The sequence below is a fragment of the Triturus cristatus genome, chromosome 7 (genome assembly GCF_964204655.1).
Source record: "Triturus cristatus chromosome 7, aTriCri1.1, whole genome shotgun sequence".
In the NCBI taxonomy this organism is placed as follows: Eukaryota; Metazoa; Chordata; class Amphibia; order Caudata; family Salamandridae; genus Triturus; species Triturus cristatus.
The window spans coordinates 1561538996-1561563031 of record NC_140590.1 but is presented as its reverse complement, the minus strand read 5'-3'; the positions used below and the strand labels follow the sequence as shown (position 1 = coordinate 1561563031).

The window sequence follows — 24036 nt, the reverse complement described above, 5'->3', positions numbered from 1 at the left end:
AGGAATATGCTACTTACCAGTATGCATCTGTTCTTGGCATGTAGAGCTGCAGAGCCACACACTTAGGATAGTAGATCGCCATCTGGTGTTGGGCTTGGATGCTTGCAGGTTGTTGTTGTCTTCGGAAGAAGTCTTTGGTCACGAGATAGGTGACTCCTCCCTTGGACTACAGTGCGCATGGGCATAAACTCCATCCTTAGATTGTTTTTCGCCATGATGGGAAATGATGGAGTTATGTCCCGGGGAGGTGGGTGGGCGTGTGTGGCTCTGCAGCTCTACATGCCAAGAACAGATGCATACTGGTTAGTAGCAGATTCCGTTCGAGGCATATGAGCTGCAGATCACACACTTAGGATAGACTATATAGCAGTGTCTCCCCTAGCGGTGGTCACCTGTATCGGTTGCAGCAGTTTGAAATAAAGTTTTAAGGACAGCCTGACCCATAGAAGCTTGTTGCTTTGCTTGCACGTCAACACAATAGTGTTTAGTGAAGGTGTGTGTTGTAGACCATGTGGCTGCCTTACAAATATCTTCTATGGGAATGTTTCCTAAGAATGCCATGGAAGCCCCTATTTTGCGTGTGGAATGCGCTTTAGGGGGAACTGTTAGTGTGCGTTTAGCATTGTGGTAGCATATTTGGATACATTTAACTATCCACCTAGCTATCCCAGATTTGGAAATGGGGTTGCCTTTATGTGGTGGAGAGAAAGCAACAAACAATTGTTTTGTTTTGCGGAATGATTTGGTTCTGTCAATGTAGTAAAGAAGGGCTCTTTTAACGTCTAAGGTATGAAGAGCTCTTTCAGCTACCGAGTCTGGATTTGGGAAGAACACTGGTAACTCTACTGATTGGTTAAGATGGAACGGAGATATGACTTTTGGAAGGAATTTCGGATTTGTTCTAAGAACCACTTTGTTGCGGTGTAATTGTAAGAATGGTTCTTGTATGGTTAAAGCCGGGGTTTCACTTACCCTTCTGAGGGATGTGATAGCGATAAGGAAAGCCACTTTCCATGTGAGGAACTGTAGATCGCATTTATGCAGAGGTTCAAATGGGGGTCCCATGAGCCTTGTAAGAACAATGTTTAGATTCCACACTGGAGAGGGTGGTAATCTGGGAGGAATAATCCTTTTAAGTCCTTCCATGAAGGCTTTGATCGCGGGTACTCTAAATAGTGACAAGTGTTGTCGATTTTGTAAGTAGGCTGCTAATGCTGCTAGGTAGAGACGTATGGATGAGTATGCCAAATTACATCTTTGCAAGTGCAGTAAGTAGCAAATGATGTCTTGGATGGATGCATCCAACGGGATTATATGATTGTTAGTGCAGTAAATGGCAAATCTCTTCCATTTTGCAGCATAGCAGGCTCTAGTGGTAGGTCTTCTGGCCTCCTTTATAATATTCATGCAGTCTGGTGGCAGATTTAGGTAACCGAACTCTAGGACTTCAGGAGCCAGATCGCTAGATTCAGTTGACCTGGATCTGGGTGTCTGATTTCTCCATGGTTCTGGGTTAATAAGGACGGGGAGAGGTGCAGTTTTTGGTGTGGAACTAGCGAGAGTTCCAGTAGTGTTGGGAACCACGGCTGGCGTGCCCATGTGGGAGCTACTAGGATCAGTTTGAGAGACTGTTGCCTGAGCTTGCGTACCACTAATGGAATGAGTGGGAGAGGCGGAAAAGCGTACGCAAATCTGCCTGACCAGTTCATCCATATCGCATTGCCCTTTGACTCCGGGTGGGGAAACCTGGCGGTGAAGGTTGGGCATTTTGCGTTTTCGTGTGTGGTGAACAGATCTATGTCTGGTTGGCCCCATTGTTGGAAAAAGGGCAGTAGGACTTGTGGATGTAATTCCCATTCGTGGATCTGTTGAGTTTGTCGACTTAACAGATCGGCAATTTGATTGTGAACCCCTGGAAGGTGTTCTGCAAGTAGGTATATGTTCTGGGGAATGGCCCATCTCCAAATGTTCTGTGCGAGCTGGGATAGCTGGAGAGAATGTGTGCCTTCTTGTTTTTGTATGTCATACATGGCTGTCATGTTGTCCGTCCGGATGAGGACAGTTTTGTTCTGGAGATGTAGTTGGAATGATTTTAGTGCTAGGAACATTGCTAGCAGTTCTAGGTAATTGATATGGAGCACTTTCTGTTGAGTGGTCCATTTGCCCTGAGTGGTGTGTCCGAGGAGATGGGCTCTTTGGTTCCACTGACGTGCTAGACATTCTTGGAAGGGACGCATTTGAAGTCTTGCATAAGGCACAATGAAGATGCATGACACCATCATGCCTATGAGTTGCATGAACACTCTTGCTGGAAGACAGTGTTGGGTTTGAAGTTTTGCGATAAGAGCTTGTATATTGGCTATCCTGGCTGGGCTGGGATATGCTAGGGCTTTGGAGGTGTTTATGGTGGCTCCTAGATACTGATGTATGTGAGAGGGTTGGAGATGAGATTTGGGATAGTTTATTGTGAATCCCAAGTTGTGTAAGATTTGGATAGTTTGGTGAGTGTGTAGAACACATTTGTTGAATGACTTGGCTTTTATTAGCCAGTCGTCTAGATACGGGAAGACATGAATTTGTTGTCTTCTGAGATGTGCTGCTACTACTGCTAGACATTTGGTGAATACTCTGGGAGCAGTTGTTACTCAGAATGGAAGGACTGTAAACTGGTAGTGTTGTCCGTCCACCACAAACCTTAGGTACTTCCTGTGAGCAGGATGTATGGGAATGTGGAAGTAGGCATCCTTGAGATCTAGTGTGGCAATGAAATCTCCTTGTTGTAGTAGTGGGAGCATTTGTTGAAGAGTGATCATATGGAAATGATCTGAGTTTATATACAGATTTAGGGGTCTGAGGTCGAGTATTGGTCTTAGAGTCCCGTCCTTTTTGGGGATTAGGAAGTATAGTGAGTATACCCCTGTACCCTGATGTTGTAAGGGAACTGGCTCTATTGCGTGTTTTTGAAGCAATGAGAGAACCTCTTGTTTGAGGAGCGTAAGATGGTCTGGTGACATGGAACGCTGTTTGGGTGGTATATGTGGGGGGGTAGTTGTGAGTTCCAGGCAGTAACCATACTGGATAATTAGTCTTACCCACTTGTCTGTTGTGATGGAGTTCCAGAAAGGTAGGAACTGTTTGAGTCTTCCCCCGACTGGAGTGGAATGGTCTGGGAGGAGTGGAGGAAAGTCACTGTTTTGTGGCAGGGGAGGTGCGAGTGTTGGTATTGCCTCGACCTCGTCCCTTGTTGTTGTTTCCTCTATATCCTCCTCTAAAATATCCTCTACTGGGGGATGTTTGTGTAGTGGGTTTGAACGTAGAGGAGGTGTCCGCTCCCATATTCTTGGAGGGCTCCTCTGTAGAAGGAGCGTCGAAAGGAGCCACGTGGTTGTGGAGACTGTAATGCTCCCATGGACTTAGCAGTCTTTTTTAATCTTTTCAAGGGCAGTGTCTACTGCTGGCCCAAATAGCTGTTCTTGGTTGAATGGTTGACTAAGTATGGTAGTTTGTACCTCTGGCTTAAAGCCTGAAATGCGTAGCCAGGCATGTCGTCTAAGGAGCACACTTGTGTTTATTGCTCTAGAGGCGGTTTCTGCGGCATCAAGCGCACATTTAATTGACGCATTTGAAATACGTTTTCCCTCCTGGATAAGGTCATTTGCCTGGGTTTTATATTGGTCTGGCAGATGTTGTAACAGATTCTCCAACTGGTCATTGTGAGCCCTGTCATAGCGTGCTAGTAGGGCTTGGGTGTTGGCAATACGCCAATGGTTAGCGGCTTGTGCTGCTACTCGTTTGCCAGAGGCTTCTAACAGTTTGGATTCTTTGTTGGGGGTGGTGTATCTCCTGTGGTTTGGGAGTTGGCGCGTTTCCTAGCGTTGGAATCAACCAAAGAATCCAAAGGGAGCTGTTCTTTGATGTAACAAGGATCTTCAGGGGCAGGCCTATATTTCTTTTCTATTCTTGGGTTAAGAACCCTGGCACGGACGGGGTCTTTAAATACCTCTGGGGCGTGTTTTATGACTCCTTTAATCATAGGTAAAATTTGTACAGACTTTTGAGACTGGTCAAAAGTATCTAATAGGAAGTCTTCCTCAGGTGCGTCGGAGTGCATGGTGACGCCATGGTAAAGTGCTGCTCTATTTAATAATTGGCCAAACCCCAGGTGGTCATCTGGAGGTGATGGTTTGGAGGGATATGGTGGAGGGTCAGGCATGTCTGGTAGAGGGAATGCCCAATCATCCAGTGGTGAGGTATCTGGATCCGTGAATGGATCATTAGGATCACCCCCTTCCCCTAGGTCATCATCATCATCCTGTGGAGGTGGTGTATGTGATGGAGAGGGTAGAGGTAAGGGTGGTGTAGGCAGAGGGGGTGGGGTAGAAGGTAGTATGGGAGAGGAAGGAGGAATAGGCGATGTTGCAGAGTCCTTCTTGTTTATAGGAACTGGGGCAGGTGGTGTGTCCAGTTTCCGTTTTTTTTACATGGCACTGCGGTGACATGTCCAGTCTTTGGATTAATATAGATCTTTTTCTGTCTTGGATCAATGGGATCTGGATGGAAAAGTTCTTGTTCCTCGGGAACAGTTTTTGGCGCCGATTTATTTTATTATTTATTTATTTTTTCTCGGTTCCGATCGAGGTTTTGGTTGATCGGTGGAGGTTTTGGCTTTAGGAGGTGTGTGAGAGTCCTTAGCCGGTGGTTTCAGTGCCGATGATGGTTTCGGAGCCGAACTTGTATCTTTCAGCTTGGGAACTTTCGGTGCCGGTTTATCTATGGGCCTCGAAGTTTTCGGTGCCGAAGGCATCGGAGCAGATTTCGGTGCCGAGAGGTCTTTTGTCTTCGGTGCCGAAGGTGCCGGTGGAACAATGACATGCGGCTTGCTCGGGCCCGAGCTACCGGAAGGCTTATGTTTCTTCAGAGCCGAGCCCGGAGGCGGGGCTTCTGAAGGATGTTTTCGGCCTCGACTGAGGCCAGCAGGCGAAGTCTTGAGACCAATGCCTTTGGTTTTGGAGGGGTTGGGACAGGGGCAGTAGTACTCAGGAGTAATGGGGTCATCTGAGTGGTCTGCTTCGGAGATGATTTGTAGATCCTCGGAATCTTCTTCCGGGACATCGGGACCCTCATCAAAGATGTTTTCTGGTTCCGAAGCTGGTCTCTGTGCCATGATGTGGCGTTGAGCCCTTCGATCTCGAATGGTCTTTTTGGATCGAAATGCTGCGCAGGCTGGACAGCTGGACTCGTCGTGTTCCTGTGATAGGCACAGGTTGCAGACTTTGTGGTGGTCACTGTGCGGAAATTTTGCTCCACACTGGGGGCATTTTTTGAATAGCGTCCTTTCCATGAGCCGTAGGCCTCACGGCGTGGATAGGCCCAGCGGCCCGCACCGACGTCCGGAATCGAGCCGATGATGTCGAGTGAAGGTGCTTCGATGGTTTTGTGGAAGTTTTTCGCTTTGAAAAGCTTGGAATTGAGATTTCCAACCGGAGCGGAAAAGTTGCATCCGAACCAAATGGCGGAAAAAAACAATCTAAGGATGGAGTTGATGCCCATGCGCACTGTAGTCCAAGGGAGGAGTCACTTATCTTGTGACCAAAGACTTCTTCCGAAGACAACAACAACCTGCAAGCATCCGAGCCCAACACCAGATGGCGATCTACTATCCTAAGTGTGTGATCTGCAGCTCATATGCCTCGAACAGACCATCAATCTCACCATTTCTCCATACTGTTGCCAATAACAAATTGACTACTCACTGCCTCACCCAACTCGGCAAGCAGTTAAGCCGCACCTCCACCTCTCCTCAATAGCTACTAAGTCCATGAATCAACAGGAGTACATAAAAAGCCTTGTGAGCAGGGGGCCAGCCAGGTCCTCAGGAATAGTTACAGGCAAAGCAGTCTTCTTTCAGCAGTTCCAGGCACTTTATTTGCGTTGCAATGGATTCCTATAGAGCGGTCCTGATGCAAGAGATGAAATATGCTAAAGATGCTCTAAGGATTACTGTGGATGCGACACGGTTGATGGGGGTCTTACTACAGGTATATATACGCACACTATCCTAATATTCAAAAGGGGAGGGAACAACAAGAGGCTACTGGGCAGTCAGGGTAAGCTGGCCTCCAAGTAACATGTATCCCACAACAAGAAGCTACCCTGGCAAGATGTCTGATTCTTAAAGAAGGTAGAGGCAGACCATGCCAATTACCTATGTGCTGTTGGGCATCTCAAAAAAATGTAAGGACTGTCCTCACACACCACCAGGTGTCATGCTTCAGTATCGGCAGTCCTCGCTCTTTAAAAACCGCATTTGATAAAGAGGGGGCCTACACCTGGAGACAGGGAGGCACTTCTACAACTAAGTGGGTGCCCGTGCTAAGAAAGTGAATAAGTGATGTTAAAAATCAATGCAAATACTACATGAAATCTTTTATTGCGCAGAATTTGCTCAATATTAACACTAACAGAGGGTACTTGGGGGATTAATGCCCCCTCCCCATCAGTGTTGCCAACATGTTTCTGCCTTTGTGGCCAGGAGAGCCCATGGCAATTATCAGGACGTGAAAGAATAGGCTCCTATCTAGTCTCAAAGAGACTAAGAGGAATCCACTTAGGTAGGTTGACCTTTGTCAAACTCTTCTATGAAATTTCAGAAACCTGTAAAGATAAAGGTATATCACAGTATAAGAAAAAGATTTGAACTCACACTGGAAAGGAGAGAATCAGACGGTAAACAAGCAAATAGTACATTGAAATGCATGTGATTGTGAACACATGTGTCACTGCAAACTTGGTGCTCATGAATAAAACCAGTTGTGAGACCAGCTCACAAGCTTACCCCGGATTACGGGTAGGGATGTCCCATGGGAAGGGAGGAATTGAGGCACCCCTGTAGTCACACTCTAAAGACCAAGTTGGCGAGATCAAGAAAAATAAACAATTATACAAATGCGTTTTTATTAGGACGTATTCACTTTTTTAAAACGTGCCCCACTTAGTGATGTAAGTGCCTCCCTGTCTCCAGGCGGCGGTGGTAGGGGGTTGAAGACTTTGGGCTACCAACTTCACCCAGCAGGCTTCTTCAGCTTGTGTGTCCCTGTGCTGCAAACAGAAAGTCAGTCAGCTGGATCTTGGAGTTCTCTTGGCTTAACTGGGCTCTGGGGATAAATTCTCCCTGAGCAGGACATGGCAGACACAGTCCTTCTCTTCACTAGTCACCAGGTACAGTCCTCGTCAGTGCAGCCTCTCTTTGCTGGTCCCTCTGCGAAGCAGGGCAGTCCTTCTTTGGTCCTTCTTCTAAGTCAGGTCGATATATGGGTGTTAGGGGTACCCCTCTTATGCTCGGGAAGTGCCCTCAGGACAGGATGCGGTTGCAAGTCGATGGGCTATTAGGTTCTCTCCCATCTGATAACCACTTCCTGTGGAGTGTGGCACCTGGCTATCTCAGGATGCACCTTTCTGCCCACTCCAAAGATGGAAATACCTCTTTTTTGGTGCTCATACCTCCCTAGCCCACCCCTGGGGTGTGGCTACCTCAGGGTTTGGCAACTGGTTTTGCTTCTCTGCTACCCGTGCCAGCCTGTCTTCCTCAAAAATGGTGCAGCCCAACTTCTCTTCAAAGGCGGCTTCCCCTCCAAAGCCTTCCTTTTGGGGTTAACACCTAAGTGGCTTCCTGCAGGAGAGAGCTCACACCTTCCTTGCCTGCAATCCTTCATTGTTCTCTTTCCTGAGAGTCATTGGCACGTGTCTCCACGAGGGCAGAAAGCTGTCTCATTCAGCAGGCTCCATGTGTGCCCAAGAAGGCACAGGAGTTTTAAAGGCAACAAAGTGGCAGCTTTGCTAAAGTTGTGCACAACAACAAGGTACAATAATTTTGACGTGAGATACAAGTTGGGCTTAATGTAACGAGGTGTTTGATACCTTGGAGTACCTACTTTGGTCGCACTGTTCAGGAGATGGCATAGCTGAGGGGTCAGTGCATAACCCTGTACATGCCAATTGGGCGACTAAATCTTTTCACAGTAAAAACGGTTGTTTTGCGGGTTTTACTGTTACGTCATGTAAGGTACGTGCCCTGCCTGCGCCATATGTTGCACCCTGCCTTAAGGGATAAGTAGGTCTGCCAGGGGGGTGACTTACACACATGTACAGGGGAAAGGGTGGCTTTGCCCTTGCCTTCAATGGCAAAGTCAGGCTGGCAGTGTAGGACTGTGCTACTAGTCCACAGTGGCAAACACTTTTTTCTTGGGGGACCTCCAGGGTGGCACAAACCGTGTTGCACGCCCTGGGGCACCTCTCTAACTTACATGCCCAGCCAGGTCCTCCCTGGACCAAAAACCAAAAAACAGGCACCCTAGGACCAGTTTTGGGGTGTCACCTCTCATCAGCCAGGCTAGCTCTAATCCAGTGGCACAGCGAGAAAGGGACCTACGTCCGGGCATGCCCTTGGCCACTTAGGGCGCACATAGCAAACACAAGATGATGGACAGAGTGCAGAAACTTTTCAACCACTCATCCCCAGTCAAAAGAGATCTGTGTTTAATCCATCGTTCTTTTGCTTAGTGTGCCGCCCAGTTTGGACCCAGCCATATGCAAATCAGTCATGACCCTTCTCATGGGAACAGTCCTGCCTGAACTGCCAGGCCAGGTCCTCCCTGGACCTATTCACAAGGAATGTATTACTGGGCACAACTAGAAGTGTAGAAAGGCAATGAGATGCCTGAACGAGTGAATGCTGTGGGAAGACACTTTACAAATGTTGAGCCTCAACAGTAACTGACACAATAACTGGTGTATGCCAAAGCTCTTTAGGTTTTCCATAGTAAATATAACCTCCATTGGGATTGAGGTTTTAAGGGACTCTGTAGGGTTTGATTAATAAATAACAAACATACTTTTGAGAAAAGAACCATAACCCTCCTTTCACATAGATTTTTTTTTAGTTTTTACTTCAGGTTTTAGATTTTTAATGAGGTTCTTTAGCCCTTGGCCTAAGTAGGTCTCTGCTGTGCATTGCTATGAATAGATACTGCATGCCGGGCATGGCCACTGGACCTTTAATTCTCCCAGCCACCTTGCCTCCCACTGCACATGAACTCTGAGAGCCATGCTGGCCATCCAGTCATGCACAGCCCCTATGCCCCCTAAATCTGCTGGAAACAGTAGGAGACCCTTCGCATCAGACATTTGGCTCAGTGAATGATCTCCAATTCGGTGAGCGCTGTGTGCTCTCGAAAGGTATATAGACCTGTCCTTTGAACTTGACGAGCACAGTTAGTATTTAATTCACCAATTTTTAAACTGTACATATCATAACAGGAGAGCCAATGACCTGGGCTTTGGATAGGGGATCCTTTCCTAATAGAGAAAACTATTTCAGCATCTCTGCCTAAATTCGAAGATATTAAATGCCTTTATGGTTAAATCTCCTGAAATAAATGTTGTTTGAAACCGGGCATATCTTTTAAGAAATGTATCATCCTAATGTAATTTGAGTAACAGGTGGAAATAAACCTTTTTATTTGCTGTGCACAATTTAAGAAGTTTGGCTACAGCCATTTTGAATCCCATAATGTTGTTCTGTCTTATTACTAACCAATTTCAGTCACTAAGGTAGGTTGTGAATGCATGAGGTTTGGGTTTAAGTCTTGCGGTGTAGGGTAGTGAAGATGTGAAATCCACAGGCCTCTGTTATGTCTCAATGCCTGGGTATATTGATGGCAACACTATTGGATTATGCACTGTGGTTGACCGGCTGTCTTGCTATCGTGCAAGTGGCACAATGGAGTATTATAATGACTTTGCGTGCTATACTCCAAGGTGTACTGTTACTGCATACTGAGGATTAAACACTGTTACACATGCTGTGTAGGAGGGACACTCCATGCATGATATATCGAAATATAAGGCATACTAATGCATGTGATTGGTTATTTTTGTAGAGCGGCCAATACCCTTTGGTGCAGAAGCGCTGTGTAAAACTGTTAAATAATGAAATACATGTGTTGTATGGGACAAGTGTTAGAATGTCAGGACTCAGTAACCTGCACCGTGAGGTGTCTATTATTCTTACCACATGGTTGGTGACTGTCTCCTTGGTGAAGTCCATCCCCTCGGGCAGTGGGATCTGCACGCCTCTCTTCGTCCTTTCTGCAGAGCAAAATAAAAAGGAGAATTAGTACATAGCAAGGATCCTCTTAGATATCACCCTAGCCAGGCATTCACACAAAGACTGTTTATTCCATGGCTGTGGGGCCTGGACTCTATATCAAAACCCAAAAGCCAATTGTTGAGCAGCACTGGTATGGGGCACAGCAGCTTTCTTTACACATCACAGGAAAATCCCAAAAGACTGCACTCCGAGTCATTTGCGTCTGTTCGTTTGGCATAGTCTTGCAACCATTCACAAGACACACATCACTTGAAATAATGTTTCAAAGATTCATTCAACCCATGGGAAAGTATCGAATGCACCTTACTTCTGCAACATCTTTCACTAAACAAACCCAAAGTTGGAGTGGTGCACTACTCCGAAGCAATAGTTGTATATCAATAAGTCATTTAGTCTTGTTGTATTGTAACGGATCCGACAGCAGCATCCTGCATTTCAGACTTACTGAGTGCTGGCCCTTATCAAGGAGGCCCACACAGTCACATTAATTTGTGCACCTCGTATTCTTCTTTGCTACGTGTTGAACATACTGGACCATGTTCGTGCATTGCATATGAGAATAGCTGGGGGAACTAAGGACCATCTCCCTCCCCCCCCCCCCCCCCCCCCACTATCATACATCACTCAATGCCCTGAAGAAGTGAAGAAGTTCATTTCATATGAACGAAACGCGTTGGCTGGTATCTTTTACTGTTGGATATTTATGAAAATAAAGGATTTACTGATACAATACAACAAGACTGCATGACTTCTTGATATACAACTATTGCTTCGGAGTAGTGCACCACTCCAACTTTGGGTCTGTTATTCCTCTGCCTAGCAGTTGGCACCCAACGACGGCAGGTGCTGGATTTGCATGTGCACACTCGTTTGGACAGACTGTTGACACAATTACAAAGGGAACACAGCAGGAAAGTGCGGTTACCGTGTTTGCCGTTGTCCGCAATTGTTTTCATCTTTCACTAAACAACAATTTCTTGAAGGAGCGGCTGCAATGCTCCATTCTACGTGTGTGCACACTAGCACATAACATCATGGTCTGGCCTCTTGGGTTATAAAGGCCTGATGCATATCTGTTGAGACCATATCCTGACAAAGCAGAACATGGCAGCCATATTGGAAAGTAATGCAGGTGGCTAGAGCAATGTCAGCGCAAACCATCTCCCTAAACACACCAAAGTGGCTTACAAGATGTTCTCAAACAAGGGTAGGAGCAGCCACACCTATACCCCCCCCCCCCCCAGGTTGAGGCCAAACCTAAAATATTTTTCTAAGTCCTTGCAAACCCACAAAAGAACATGAACTAAATCTCGTCAAGATTCTTCCAATACGTGGTCTCTATTCTGCACTCTTCATTGAAAAGCTTAGCTGCTCTAGCTTCTCAACAAAGAGAGCGGATAAAAACCCTTGTTTGAAGAATCTTTGACAAGATACACTTTATGTTCTTTTGTGTGATGGCAGGCATATTGGTCAGAAAGACCGAGGGAAGGGTAACCAGCTCTAGGTGTAGAGTAAGTACAGCTGGAAGGTAGAAACCAGCATAGTGCAGACTCAAAGATCCCAAGCAAAGCCAGGCTGGAGCAGAGAGGAGTCTGGTTAACCTGTCAAAGGCAGCAGTGAGGCTGTGTTAGATCAGTTTCAATATGAGGGGAGCAAAACCTAAATGGGAGATGAGGCATGGCAAAGAAGCAAGTTAGGGTCCATTTATGTGTGTTCAAGAATGTGACCTGTGGTACCCCCACCACCCTATCATCCACAGTTTCCGATTCTGGAGGCCTCAATAATTTCGGGGTGTAGGGGATGGAACAGTACTGGATTAAACCCTGTGGAGGCCCCTAGGCAGTAAAAATGTTGGGACCTCTCTTGCAAGTTATCTCCTAATACCGAATGCACCGGATTAGTTTACAGACTTCCAGCTGCCAGAAGATGAGCTTTTAAGAGACAAACTGTTATGTGAATCTGATGTCTCTGTTTTATGTACTCTGGGGTGATAATGGGTACATTACATTAATACAGTATTTTCTCTAGAGCGTCATTAATGTAAAGTTTTCATTTCATTGAGTTGATTTACTTTTTTTTCTATCTTTAGGAAACAATTTTTAAGAAAGCTTGATTGCAATTTTCTTTCAAGATCAAATAAATATTATTTTCATTTGTTGTCGTGGGGCCCCTAAAAGGTGTGGGGCCCGTAGGATGGTGCCTACTTTGCCTATTTGATAATCCGGAACTGAGTAGAAAATACTCCTGATAACATTGTACTTCATCAACTTTTCTTGCTTGTCCCTTGGCATTTCCCCGCAGACTTTATCCCATGCCTTTCACCAGTTTTCAGCTGGGAAAGTGTCAGGGTGAACAAAATTGGACCCCTGGGGCTGTATTTTGTATTGGCATTGTTTGCGCCCAGCACATCTCTGAAAAGGTGCGCCGGGCGCTAACAATGTCAATGCGCCCCATTATGGTGAAGCAGCTGCTCCATGTTTTAACAATGCAGGCGGCACCCCCCTGCACTTTCAAAGGGGATTAGAGATCCCCTTGCAGGTGGGTGCAGTCAGTGACTGCGTCTGGGGGGGGTTCATGGAACCCCCTTTACCCCCTGCAGAGGGCTGCTTTCAGGGGGAGCACTGACAGTGAGCCAACTTTTAAATGGCGCACTTTCAGTGCGCCTCCTGAGGGCTTCTTTGATTCTGCACCTGTGTCTGTAATATGGCGTGGGTGCAGAGTCAAAGGAAATCCCACGTTTGCATAGGGCACGCCCCTATGCAAATGAGGGAACACACTCTGTTGATGGCACTGGCACTTCAAGTGTGCCAGCGCTATCGGAATTATGGAAGGGGAACCCACAAGCATCCGTGCCCCCTTCTATAGTACCAAAGTGCCACGGGGGCGGGCGCAAATGCCCGTTTCGCCCCTGGAGCACCTTATGTAATATGTCCCTAGATGGTTAAACGGACCTGGTAATCCTGATTGAGAACACAACTGTCACCGAACCCTCCTGATGAGGCGCATACTGTCACCACAAAAAGAAAGCAGATTACTGATTACATTAACATAACTTTGATATGATTTGCTGCAGGAAGTTAACCTTGTACACTTCGCTTGTTCCTCCATGTAAGACCCAAGCCCAGATTTACTAGAGCTTTGCACCTGCACAAAGCGATGCAAAGGGATGAAAAATCGTTTTTGTCTTATGTGGGTATTTGCTATCCAGGTGTGTTGAGCTGGACAGATGCCTGTCTCATTGCATGAGCTCCTTTGCACTGCTACGCACTGTACTGCATCAAGGAGGCGTTACTGCGGCAGATGAGTGCAAATACTCATTGATTTTAATTATGGCTCCCGGTTTTTTGGTATTTATTTTTTAGAGATTTCAGTCTGTATTTATCCATATTTATTTTTTGGCCATCTTATTGGTATTTATCCATACTTATTTTGTGTTTTGAAAACAAAGGGAGTCGCAAAATGGTACATTTTCACACTTATTTAACTAATAAACATGTATTTATACTTTTATGCCTGTCATGTTTTAGAAAATTAGGCAACCAAAAATAACAAAACACTACACCCACAGGTAAATATTAGCATAATATACAAATATATGTTAGCATATACCTGTATTTAAGTTAATCTCATCCAGTATTTTTTTAACTCCCCATGCTGTCTATCTGCTCAGCCATTGGCCTGGAATTCATGAAGGACAGTATAGAGCAGGGATACTCAAAGTACAGCCCGGGGGCCGCATGCGGCCCTCCTGTCCTTTAATTGAGGCCCCCTGGTGAACAGCCGCACTGGGATGTTGTTCACTTTACAGAGCAGGAACATTCAGGAAGCTGTGAAACCTGTATACTTTACTTGCAGGTTAACTAAACTAAAGGTAAAGAAGCAAAGAATGTTTTTTAGACAACTTATTTTTATTATGCATCTGCTTTGCGTCTCCCTTTGAACACCCGACCCTGCCCTGCTGGCATTGGTGCGGTCCTCGTGTGGCCACAGACAGTATTTTGAGACCCCCGGGGAAATGTCCGCGAGTACCCATGGTATAGAGAGTCATTCACAAGAAGCACAATTTGCTGCATTTTTCCACTTTTAAAAATAGATACAGATCGGAAACACATTGTTGTCTGTAAGTATTTATCTGTAAAAATCAGTAAAAACAGAAAACTGGGAGCCTTCATTTTAATACAAAGCCCAATTTTTAATAAGATAGACCGAGTGAACTTTGTATAAAAAAGTAATGCTTCCATGAAGCAGGCGTTAACAAGGGAAAATGTGTTTCTTTCTCAAAAACTAAGATGAAGTGCATGTGTGCTGCAGTGCTCCGCACACATTCAGTGCATGGCATCCTTCTGAGCTGGTACAGGCACTGGAATGTGCACTGGAAGTGTATGCTCTCCTCTGCACAATGGTGCGAGGCCGTGCTTTGCACACAGGGGAGTCTGTTTGTGTCTGCCAGTAGATGAAATGAGAGCAGCAGCAGGCAGGCCAATCTTAGAAGATATATCTCTGTCCTCCCCCATTGTGCAATGCAGGCAAATATCATTGATGTCCTGCGGTGCGTGATATATTAGAAAATCTGGTGGCCAGGTGCATCCACTTAGCGCTGTGCAGAAAATATGAAACCATTTTTATCGCCTGTTAAGCCTTGCTGATGGGGATTTCAAGGAACTGTAGCAATATACAATTAAATTGACTAATAGTAACATTAATAGTTGTCCCAGTGCTTTGAAACAAAAAGCAAAAGTGTGGTATGAAGCGCTAAATAAAACAGATTATTATTATCGGTAGGATTACAGATATTGTTATTAAGACCTCAGCATTTTCATGATAGGTGTACAAAACTGCATGCCTTGTTTGCTGAGGGGCTTGTAGATAAAATCAAGGGCCACCCGGAGTTTCTCCATATGTTTACCTGACAGAAGATGCACAAGAAAGGGCTCAGTTTGCAAACCAGGCTTTCAGAACTTGCTTTAACCTGTCTAATGTTGCTTCCAAACCGTTCAAGTCCATTGATGTATCCAGGATTGTGTCTGTCAATGGTGCAGTGGCTCCTGGGCTGAGGGGTCCACCACACCCCAATTATGGCTACGATTTACTGTTTAAATATAGGTGGAAGGAGGGCATTTTCCCAGCTGGTATTACGGCCACGATACCAAGTTACGCAGCTGTTGGTGAGATGCTGACAATGTTCCATTGAGGGCTTTCACCTTTTCAGTTCTTGGGCACCATCTCAGCAAAAAGCAAGTCCAGCGTGGCCTCAAAAATCCCGAAGACACGAGTGTAAGAAAGTGGGTTTCTGTTGCAGTAACCCCCCCCCCTTTTTTGCCTAATAGCTGATGCACTTTTCCTTGTTGTGCCAATCAGGTGCCCAGGGCCTGTGTTCCTTCCCTAAAAAACTGCCTAACAGCCAAAACCCAAATTGGCAAACCCTGGCCACATGTCAGCCCCTGGTAAATGGTACCCTAGGTATCCAGGGCCTTGTGACCAGGGAAGGCCTCTAAGGGCTGCAGCACTCATTGTGCCACCCTTAGAGGCCCTGTACCCTTACACACACACACTGCTCTTGCAGGCTGAGTGTCTGGATACAAGACAAAACAGAGAGTCCACATGGCACACATCCCTGTGTGCCATGCCCACAACCTACACTGCCCTGGCATACATCAGCCACCCCTCTAGCTGGGTGCCCTATGCCAGTGGTGTGGGCACAGAGGCAGGAGCCCTGTGCCCCTACAGTACCCAGGTCCATTCCTGGGTCCTGTAAGTGCAGTGCTGCCAGCTAAGAGTATATGGTGCTGGGAGCTTGTCAAACACGAACTCCACAGCACCATAATGGCAGCACTGAAGACTGAGAAGTTTGGTATCAAACTGCTCAGCACATTAAATCCACACTGATGCCAGTGTGTGATTTAATGTACAAAACACCACAGACGGCATCTTAGAGAGCCCCCCTGATATCTAAACCTACAATCCACGTCTGTTCTGAGGCTGCCTAGGCTGCCACACAGCAGACATGTTGCTGGACCCCTGGGTAGGAGAGCCCCTGCTCTCCTGGGTCTGCAACAATGCACATCCTGGGCGAGGTGCTAAATCTCCTCCCCCAGAATGGGCAGGGAGAAGCTTCAAAGGTATGCCGCCTCTGTGAGCTTCCCCAGGCCACTGCAACCCCCCACTCTGGCGGGAAGCTTGACCGGAAACCCCAAATAAGGAAAGGGGATGTGCTAACCTGCCAACCCCACCCCTCAGGTGGGGGAGGCGAGGTGAAGCACCTCTCCGGGCTCTCGCCTTCTTGAAGATGAGAAGCCCTGCCCAATCAGGACTAGGCTCCTTCCCCCCTCCCACAGGAGAGAGGCAGGATAGGGGGTGTACCCACCCCAGGACAGGGACCCATTGGCCCCTGCCCTTTACCTACCTGTAACGCCCCTAAATCTAGTATTTAGGGGCGCCCTGAACCTTCCTTCCCCAGATTCCAGATTCCAAACTACAAAGAAGAGCTAGAAGAAAGAAGACCTGCCCTGCAGCTGCTAAAAAGAGGAAGACACCAACTGCTTTGGCACCAGCCCTACCGGCCTGTCGACCCTTGAACCTGCTCCTGCTCCAACCCGGCATCTCTTGTGGCCAGCAACCTCAGAAACCCCGGAGCACCTGGCTACCTCTTGGCTCTAAGCCCCTGGGACTCCCATGAGTAGAGGCTCTACTCAAAACCTATCTCTAATCCCTGGCAGCAGCCCGGAACCGCGAACCCAGCACACTCTGCACCAGCCAAGCCTGGCCAGTGCCGGAGTGAACAAAGACCCTGAGGACGACCCCACGGCGACTGTGACCCTGAGTCCGGCACCCAAGGACCTCCCTCGACACTCCTGAAGAAGCCTGCAGCCTCAGAACAAGGTGCCCCCCCAACCGCGATAAACTGAGGGTAAGATTTCCCGACACCAAAAGGCACCTCTGCACGCGGTGCCCCACGGCCCCCTGTGCCCAATCCCGGGGTACCTACCTATCCTCCAACTACCCAACTTACCTCTCGAAGTGGTGATGGCACCTGAAGACTCCTCGTCCCCGAGCTTGCAGTCTTTTTTCTAAACCGGAGATTTTCCATTGAAATCAATTGAGCGCCCGAAGGCTCAAAAGCACTCTGCACCCAGCCGCCCGAGTGGCCCTGGCAGTGAAAACTCTACACCTACCTACTTCCCCACTTGCCCTGAGTAAGTGACCAGGAGCCCAGCTCCCACAGCCGCGTGGCTTGCCAGTCAGCAGCCACCAACCAAGGCCCCCCTATCCCTCATAGGATAACATTGGGCCTAACTCTCTCTGCACCCGGTCGCCCTAGAGCCGCTGAGGGTGAACCAACTGTACCTACCTGACCCTGGGGCACCCCTGAGTCTATGCCCAGAACCTCAACTCTGCCAGTCGAGTACTTACCCTTAAACCACAAACTCTATTTTCCTCATAGGGTAACATTGACTGGTTTTTCCTGAAATTTCTTCTAAGTGTGGACTTTTCAAATCTTAAAAAAATCACCAAAAATCAGCCGAGTAACGAAAACGAAATTACTCACCTGCTCTTAGATGAGCTCCCAGTGCTGGATCTTGGGTGCCCAGCACTGACTCTGAAAAATACTTACAACTGTACTTACCCTTAACTCAATTTTCTTCCATAGGAAACCATTGACTGTTTTTCTGTGAAATTTCTTCTAAGTGTTGATTTCTGCAATCTTTAAATATTCTTCAAAAATCGTATAATATCTGAAAACGTAATTACTTACCCGTTTTGGATAAAGGTCCCAGTACTGAGTCTAGGCACCCAGTATTGGAATACAAAAGTAACGAGAACATACTGTACCTGTAACCTGAATTTTCTTCCATAGGGAATCATTGACTGTTTTCTTTGAAATATTTTCTGTCAACTTTTAAAATAGCTAAATATTGTTTAAAAATCATTACAGTAATTAAGTCGACTTTCATCACTTGGTTCTGAGTACTGACCCCGGACTGAATCTAGGATCCAGTCCTGGAATTCCAAAAGTAATCCTAAAAGTAATCTGTGGCAAATAACATGAAACTTCCATTGAACTCAATGTATTATTGTGTTTAAAATAGTGTTGCCTATTGCAACCACTTGTAACTGTTTACAAAAGTCAATTACATCTTGCAAAAGTATTTATATAAAGCATCTCATTCTGAGAAAGTATATTTTAATTCCAATTGTTGGTTCTAAAATAAAACAAGCATATATTTTTTATATATAAACCATTGGCCTAGAGTTCAGTTATTGAGTGTGTGAGACCATTTGCTGACTGAGTGTGTACAACAAATGCTTTACACTGTCCTCTGATACTGCCTTCCTGCTCGACCAAGCTACCACTTTAGAGAGTAAGGTTATATCTAACTTTAGCCTCTGTCAAACCCTTGGGGACTGTGGACTCTGTACACCCTGTACCTATTAAGGAACAGTATATACAGAGCCACTTTCTCACAACGAGCACTTTGGTAATTTGTATGTAGGTTTTCTAAGGACTTTTAATAAAGTAAGAATCGATCTATTGAGTGTGGTGGTTTGTGGTGCCCGTACAGGCACAAATACATCTTTGAGATGGTGGGCAAACTAATATGTGGCTATGCATGCAGGCTTCCTTACCTCCAGCCACGGGTCTTTTTGGATAGCCAAACCCAGATCAGCTAGCACACTATTGAATAAAAATGTAAACAACTCAGAAAAGACATCTGAAAGTGAAGTCGAACCGAAGAGGATTCATGCATCAGATTATGGTACAGACACTCGCAACTCATGGCCACAAGGTAGTTGCAAAACACTTTACAACCATATATTCGATGACCACGGGGTAGCAGCAGTGTGTAAAGAATTTACTGCATCAGCTCCAAACCCGCAAAGTCAATGTTTTAAGTAGGAAACATGCAAACCCTGGTAGATATCGGAGCTAGCCCAATGAGTAACTACCATCAATTCACCAAAGCATACTAGTTTACAAACTTGAATGTGTTCACTACATTAATACAAAAACTCAAAAAAACTTGCACGTCACACTTTTACTTCTGACTACAGTCACCAAGCCAGCTGGCTGTTAGCTAAGAATGGTGCTTTCTAGAAATTATTGATCGTATTTTTCAAAGCAATAAATGTAAGTTATGGATGGGGGGTGGGCAGGGGCTTCACACATGGAGCTATTCAGGTAGGGGATAAGATCTTCATTCCATCTTTGGCTCTTAGGTTACAGTCACATGAGGTATGTCCTGCCAGGGCTTAAGCACCGCCCCCCACCCCAACTGAGCTTAACTCTCAGGCTTAACCCAGCACATAGACACCAACATTTCATTGCATCCCTCAGTCGTCACTCCCAACATTCTACCAATCAGGGATGCATTCACAGGCTCATCACATCTATCCCAACTCTAAACTCTACTAAACATACCAGACATCAAGAACACAAACCTAACACAACTAATGCACAAAGAAAAGGAAAAAAAAGCTGACTCATATTCTATTAACCTCTAATCTTGGGTTCTGGAGTAGCGTGCCACTCACTGCAAAGCGCTTCAACATCTCTTAGGGCTAGTAAGCACTATATAAGTACTATTTACATACCTCCTTTCCTTACACACAAGACAAGCCAGATGCATACACAGGCACATCATGTCACTACAGCATCACCTTTCCTTACACATAGGACAATCCAGACATGCCATGTCACTACGCTGTCTCCTACACAAACTACCCTTCTTGAATCCCAAGCAGATACTTCTCAGCTCGTACCCCACATGCAGCCAACCTTAATCTCCTGGTCACGTCCAAACCTCCACTTGTGACATCAGGATACAAAAACCTGCTATTTACAAGATTATATGTATTTATTTACAGTTTTATTTTGTGTGAATGTGACCTGGGGGTATTAGAGCCCTTAACAACAGCTCTGAACGCTCATAGCAGAAGAGGAGCAAGCAGAAGAGACATTTAGCACACAATCCGTACAGTATGGTCAGTTCAATGCGGATTAGGTGATGTAGTTTGAAAGAGTCATTAACTAAAATGTCTTTGGACTAGGAGGGATTTAAGGGGCACATGCATCAAGGTAGGCTTTTGCGATTCCTTAAGGGCGATTATTAAGGAATCACAATTATGGAATCGCAAAAGCCTATGCATGAAGGAATTGCTAAAAAAAATAGCGATTCCTAAACATTCCTTAATCACGACTCGCAAATTTCGATTAGCAATTAAGAAATGGCTTCCCATTAATTCCTATGGGCCTACAGGCCCATAGGAATGAATGGGAATTGCAATGAATGGGAATTGCATGCATGAATGAGAATTGCATGGAATGGCAATAGGTACTCGCAAATTGCGCATGCAATTTCAAGAGTACCAAAAGGTCACCCTGTTGCACCCCTGAAATATGCTTGTGTGCAGATTAACCCTGGGCGTAGTTCACGAAGTAGCACTTCGCGAAGCTACGCAAAGTGCAGTTCGCACTACGCGAGCTACGCGTAGCACTTCGCGAACTGCGTAGTACCTTGTTCGCACTGTGCCAGATGTCGTTTTCAATGATTGCACAGTGCGGACAAGCAACCGGCACTGTGCAATCATTGAAAATGGCATCTTGCACAGTGCGAGCTGTAGTTTTCTGCTGCTCAAGTAGATTTTTACTCGAGCGGCAGCTTTCTCAACGCGAACTGGTAGTTTCTCATCGCGAGCGGTCGCGAGCATACGCGACCACTTGCAATGAGAAACCTGACATCCTCGCGTCGGGAATCTCGCCGGGAGGTTTATTTTCCATGCTCACGATCGCCAACTTGATGTTGCTGATCGCGAACAAGGAAAAAGTCTCGCCCGGATGTCATTTTGCTTGCTCGCGGTCGCCAACTTGACGTTGAGGACCGCGAGCAAGCAAAAAATTACCGCAGCACTACGCAACAATACGCTACGCGTGTTCGCACTGTGCTACGTGCAATTCGCGTAGTGCGAAGTAGCGCGAACTTCGCAAACTACGCAAGCGTAGCATAGTGCTTTGCCCAGGCTTAGTGCAGATGTTGCGCACACACATGCCCCAAGGGCATGTGCGTGTGTAACATGGAACTTTGAAAAATGCACGTTAGTGCATTTTTCTAAATGTTTGCAAATTCCCATCAAGTTCAAATTGATGATAATTTGCGACCCATATTAGCGAAATCACTATTTGCGATTGCATCATGCATTGCATTTAGGGAATCGCAATTTGCGATTCCCTAAATGCAATCGCAATTTAAATAATCTCTATTTTAGCGATTACTTAAATTGTGATTTTTGAATTTGGGATGATGCATCCCAAATGCAAAAATACCGGTCGCAAAGGGGCAGATTCTGAGAATCTGCCCGTTTGCGACCGGTTTTTCTTTTGATGCATGTGGCCTTAAGTTCCTTTTCAAAGGTAGCAAGACATAGGGTCCTGCATAAAGCAGGTATGAGAAAGCCCCAGATCACTTTTCAACTGCCATAGAATGACTACTTCATATACCACTCTTGCTTGTAAGAGGGAGGTTCAAAGAGAAGGGATCCTACATTCCTCTACCCCTTTGGGCACCTGAGATTATCAGTTTCGCAGCCATGCAGGTGGAGATATGTTAGGCTTTATGAGTGATATACAAGATCTTATTAAGTGTAAAGTGTTAAAAGGACAGGAGAGATGTGGTAAAATCTCTTGTACCTAGAAACAAAGGGGGTGTCCCCATGGAGCACAGCTCTAAGGGCGACTAGATGAGGAGATCAACCACAAGAGCGTTTCCATAGTCTAGTTTGGACTGAACTAGTGCCCAAATACAGATCTGAAGTATGGATCATGGATAAAATGCCTGATGCCCCAAAGTAGCCTTAGTTGGTAGTGTGTGTTATTCGCCACAGCAGAGAATTGCCTTTGTGCTTTAAGATGGTTGTTGAGGATGAATCTCAAGGGTTCACATTATTCACAATGTCCATTTTGAAATTTAGGTGAGAGCATGTGCCAATCTATGCTTGGACAGTAATGCTGAATTTTTCTTGGGAAAGATTAGTTGGAATTCTGTTTTTGTGGGATTATAATTTAGATAGCAGATTGACATCCACTTTTGAATTCAACCAAAGTCTCGGGGAGCAGGAAGAGGATGTCTTCATTCGGAGAGGAAGTCTTCAGATAAATCTGGGTATCATACGCATACTGATAATACAGTGTTCCAGAATTTTTAAGGATCTCTCCATCTGTTCCACATAGAGGTTGAAAAGAATTGGGAACAGAATAAAGCCCTGTGTAACCCCTTGAGGAGGCTAACCTCACTTGAAACCAGGCTCTGTCATTTGACTAAATGAAAGGGGTTTGATACGCAGGCTGAAAACCAGTTTATAATTGATCCCTTGAATCCCATTCATACCTTCAAGTTGACTAACGGCGAGCTATGTTTGATTGTACTGAACAGGGTCGAGAGGTCTAGAAAAGCAAGTAGGCAGGCATTACCCAAGTTAAGCATTCGGAGTGCATCATCATCATCACATATAAAGGGCAGTCCAGCCCCTGTCGCCTGTCTAAATTCAGATTGGAGATCACTGAGAAGATCTTTATGTCTGTATCTGAAGATAGAGTTGAGAAGATGCACAACTTTTAATTATCGTTCAAAGGAAGGGAAGAATAGCGACAGGTCAGAAATTGTTTAAGTCACTGGTATTAGCTGGCGTATTTTCCAAAGGTGGTGGGGGACTTGGCCACTGTTCACACAGCAGGGAAAAATACCTTGAGAAAGTGATAAGTTCACCAGAGTGATCTAATAAGATAGCAAATGTTTTGCAAGTTTCTTGCTGATGTATCCAACCACAGCGTAGTTGAAGTGCTTTTATCATTTGACTCTGGAAATAGTTTCAAGAAGCCCTGTTCCCAATATTGTGTCAAAATGGAACCAGGTCTACTGCACCTTGCAGATTAACCCCTGGTCATCGGGGTTGATAAATGTTGGTGGCGGTGGAAGCTCAATGGACTTTACTTTATAAGCAAAGAAGTTTACAAAGTCTTCACACTTGTTCTCAGAGGCATAGATCGAGCTGTTGGAACTCTGGTTATCTGATCACTTCAAAGAGAGGTTTTGGGCGATTCTTGGAGGCTTCCAGATGTGATTTGATGTGTGATGACTTAGCTCTGAGGATATAAGATTCTTCAGGCAACCCTAATATAATTCACATTAGAAGGGGGTGGCTGATTGTTGCCTAGTTTTTTTTTATCTTTCTTAGATCTTTTTTTTCATGTTGCAGATCTTTTGAGAACCAAGGAAGTAAAGGTTTAGTCTTTTCCTTGCTCTTCAATGAAGCAAATTCCTCATTCAGGTCCATCATGCAACTGTTGTGGTCATCGGTCATTACGTTAAAGTCTGGCTGCGACCCACTGGGAATACTACAATGAACCCTGGAAGCAGGAGTGCTAATGTCTATGTTCTTGGTGTCGCAAAACCCTACCATCTCTTGTAGGTTGGCCTGAGGTTTTCTGGTTGGCAAAGGCCATTGTGAATGGAATCTGAAGATGATCCTAACACTACACAGGGCTTATATCCACCTGAAATGTTTCTCTTCACAAAAATCACTATGATAGTTGCCCTTATCTCTAGTGAAGCAATACTTCCGCCAATTACTCTATGAAATGCCACTGTGGGCATATACCATCTCTGCCATCAGTTGGTGAAATACTCACAAACAGAGGTACCAGCGCATGGAAACCCGTCCAAACGGAACCAGGCTGTGATACCTGCCCTTGGAATGTGCCCCACAGTTCATTTATCCACAGAATACCTACAAGCTATGTTAAAGCATGCTAAAAGGCCTTTTATGCTACGCTAACTTTCACTATGGGGCGTCAGTCCAAGACGTACCCCAACCCA

The 24036-nt window shown here is 45.7% G+C and overlaps 1 protein-coding gene across 3 annotated transcripts in view; it reads right to left on the bottom strand.

Moving 5' to 3' along the window:
* Positions 1-24036, bottom strand: part of PLTP (phospholipid transfer protein) — a 215076-nt gene that overhangs the window by 2789 nt on the left and 188251 nt on the right. For all 3 annotated transcript variants that reach the window (XM_085619372.1, XM_085619374.1, XM_085619373.1), the window contains exon 15: positions 10070-10146. In XM_085619372.1, the coding sequence (XP_085475498.1) occupies positions 10070-10146 (77 nt within the window). The remainder of the gene's footprint in view (positions 1-10069; positions 10147-24036) is intronic.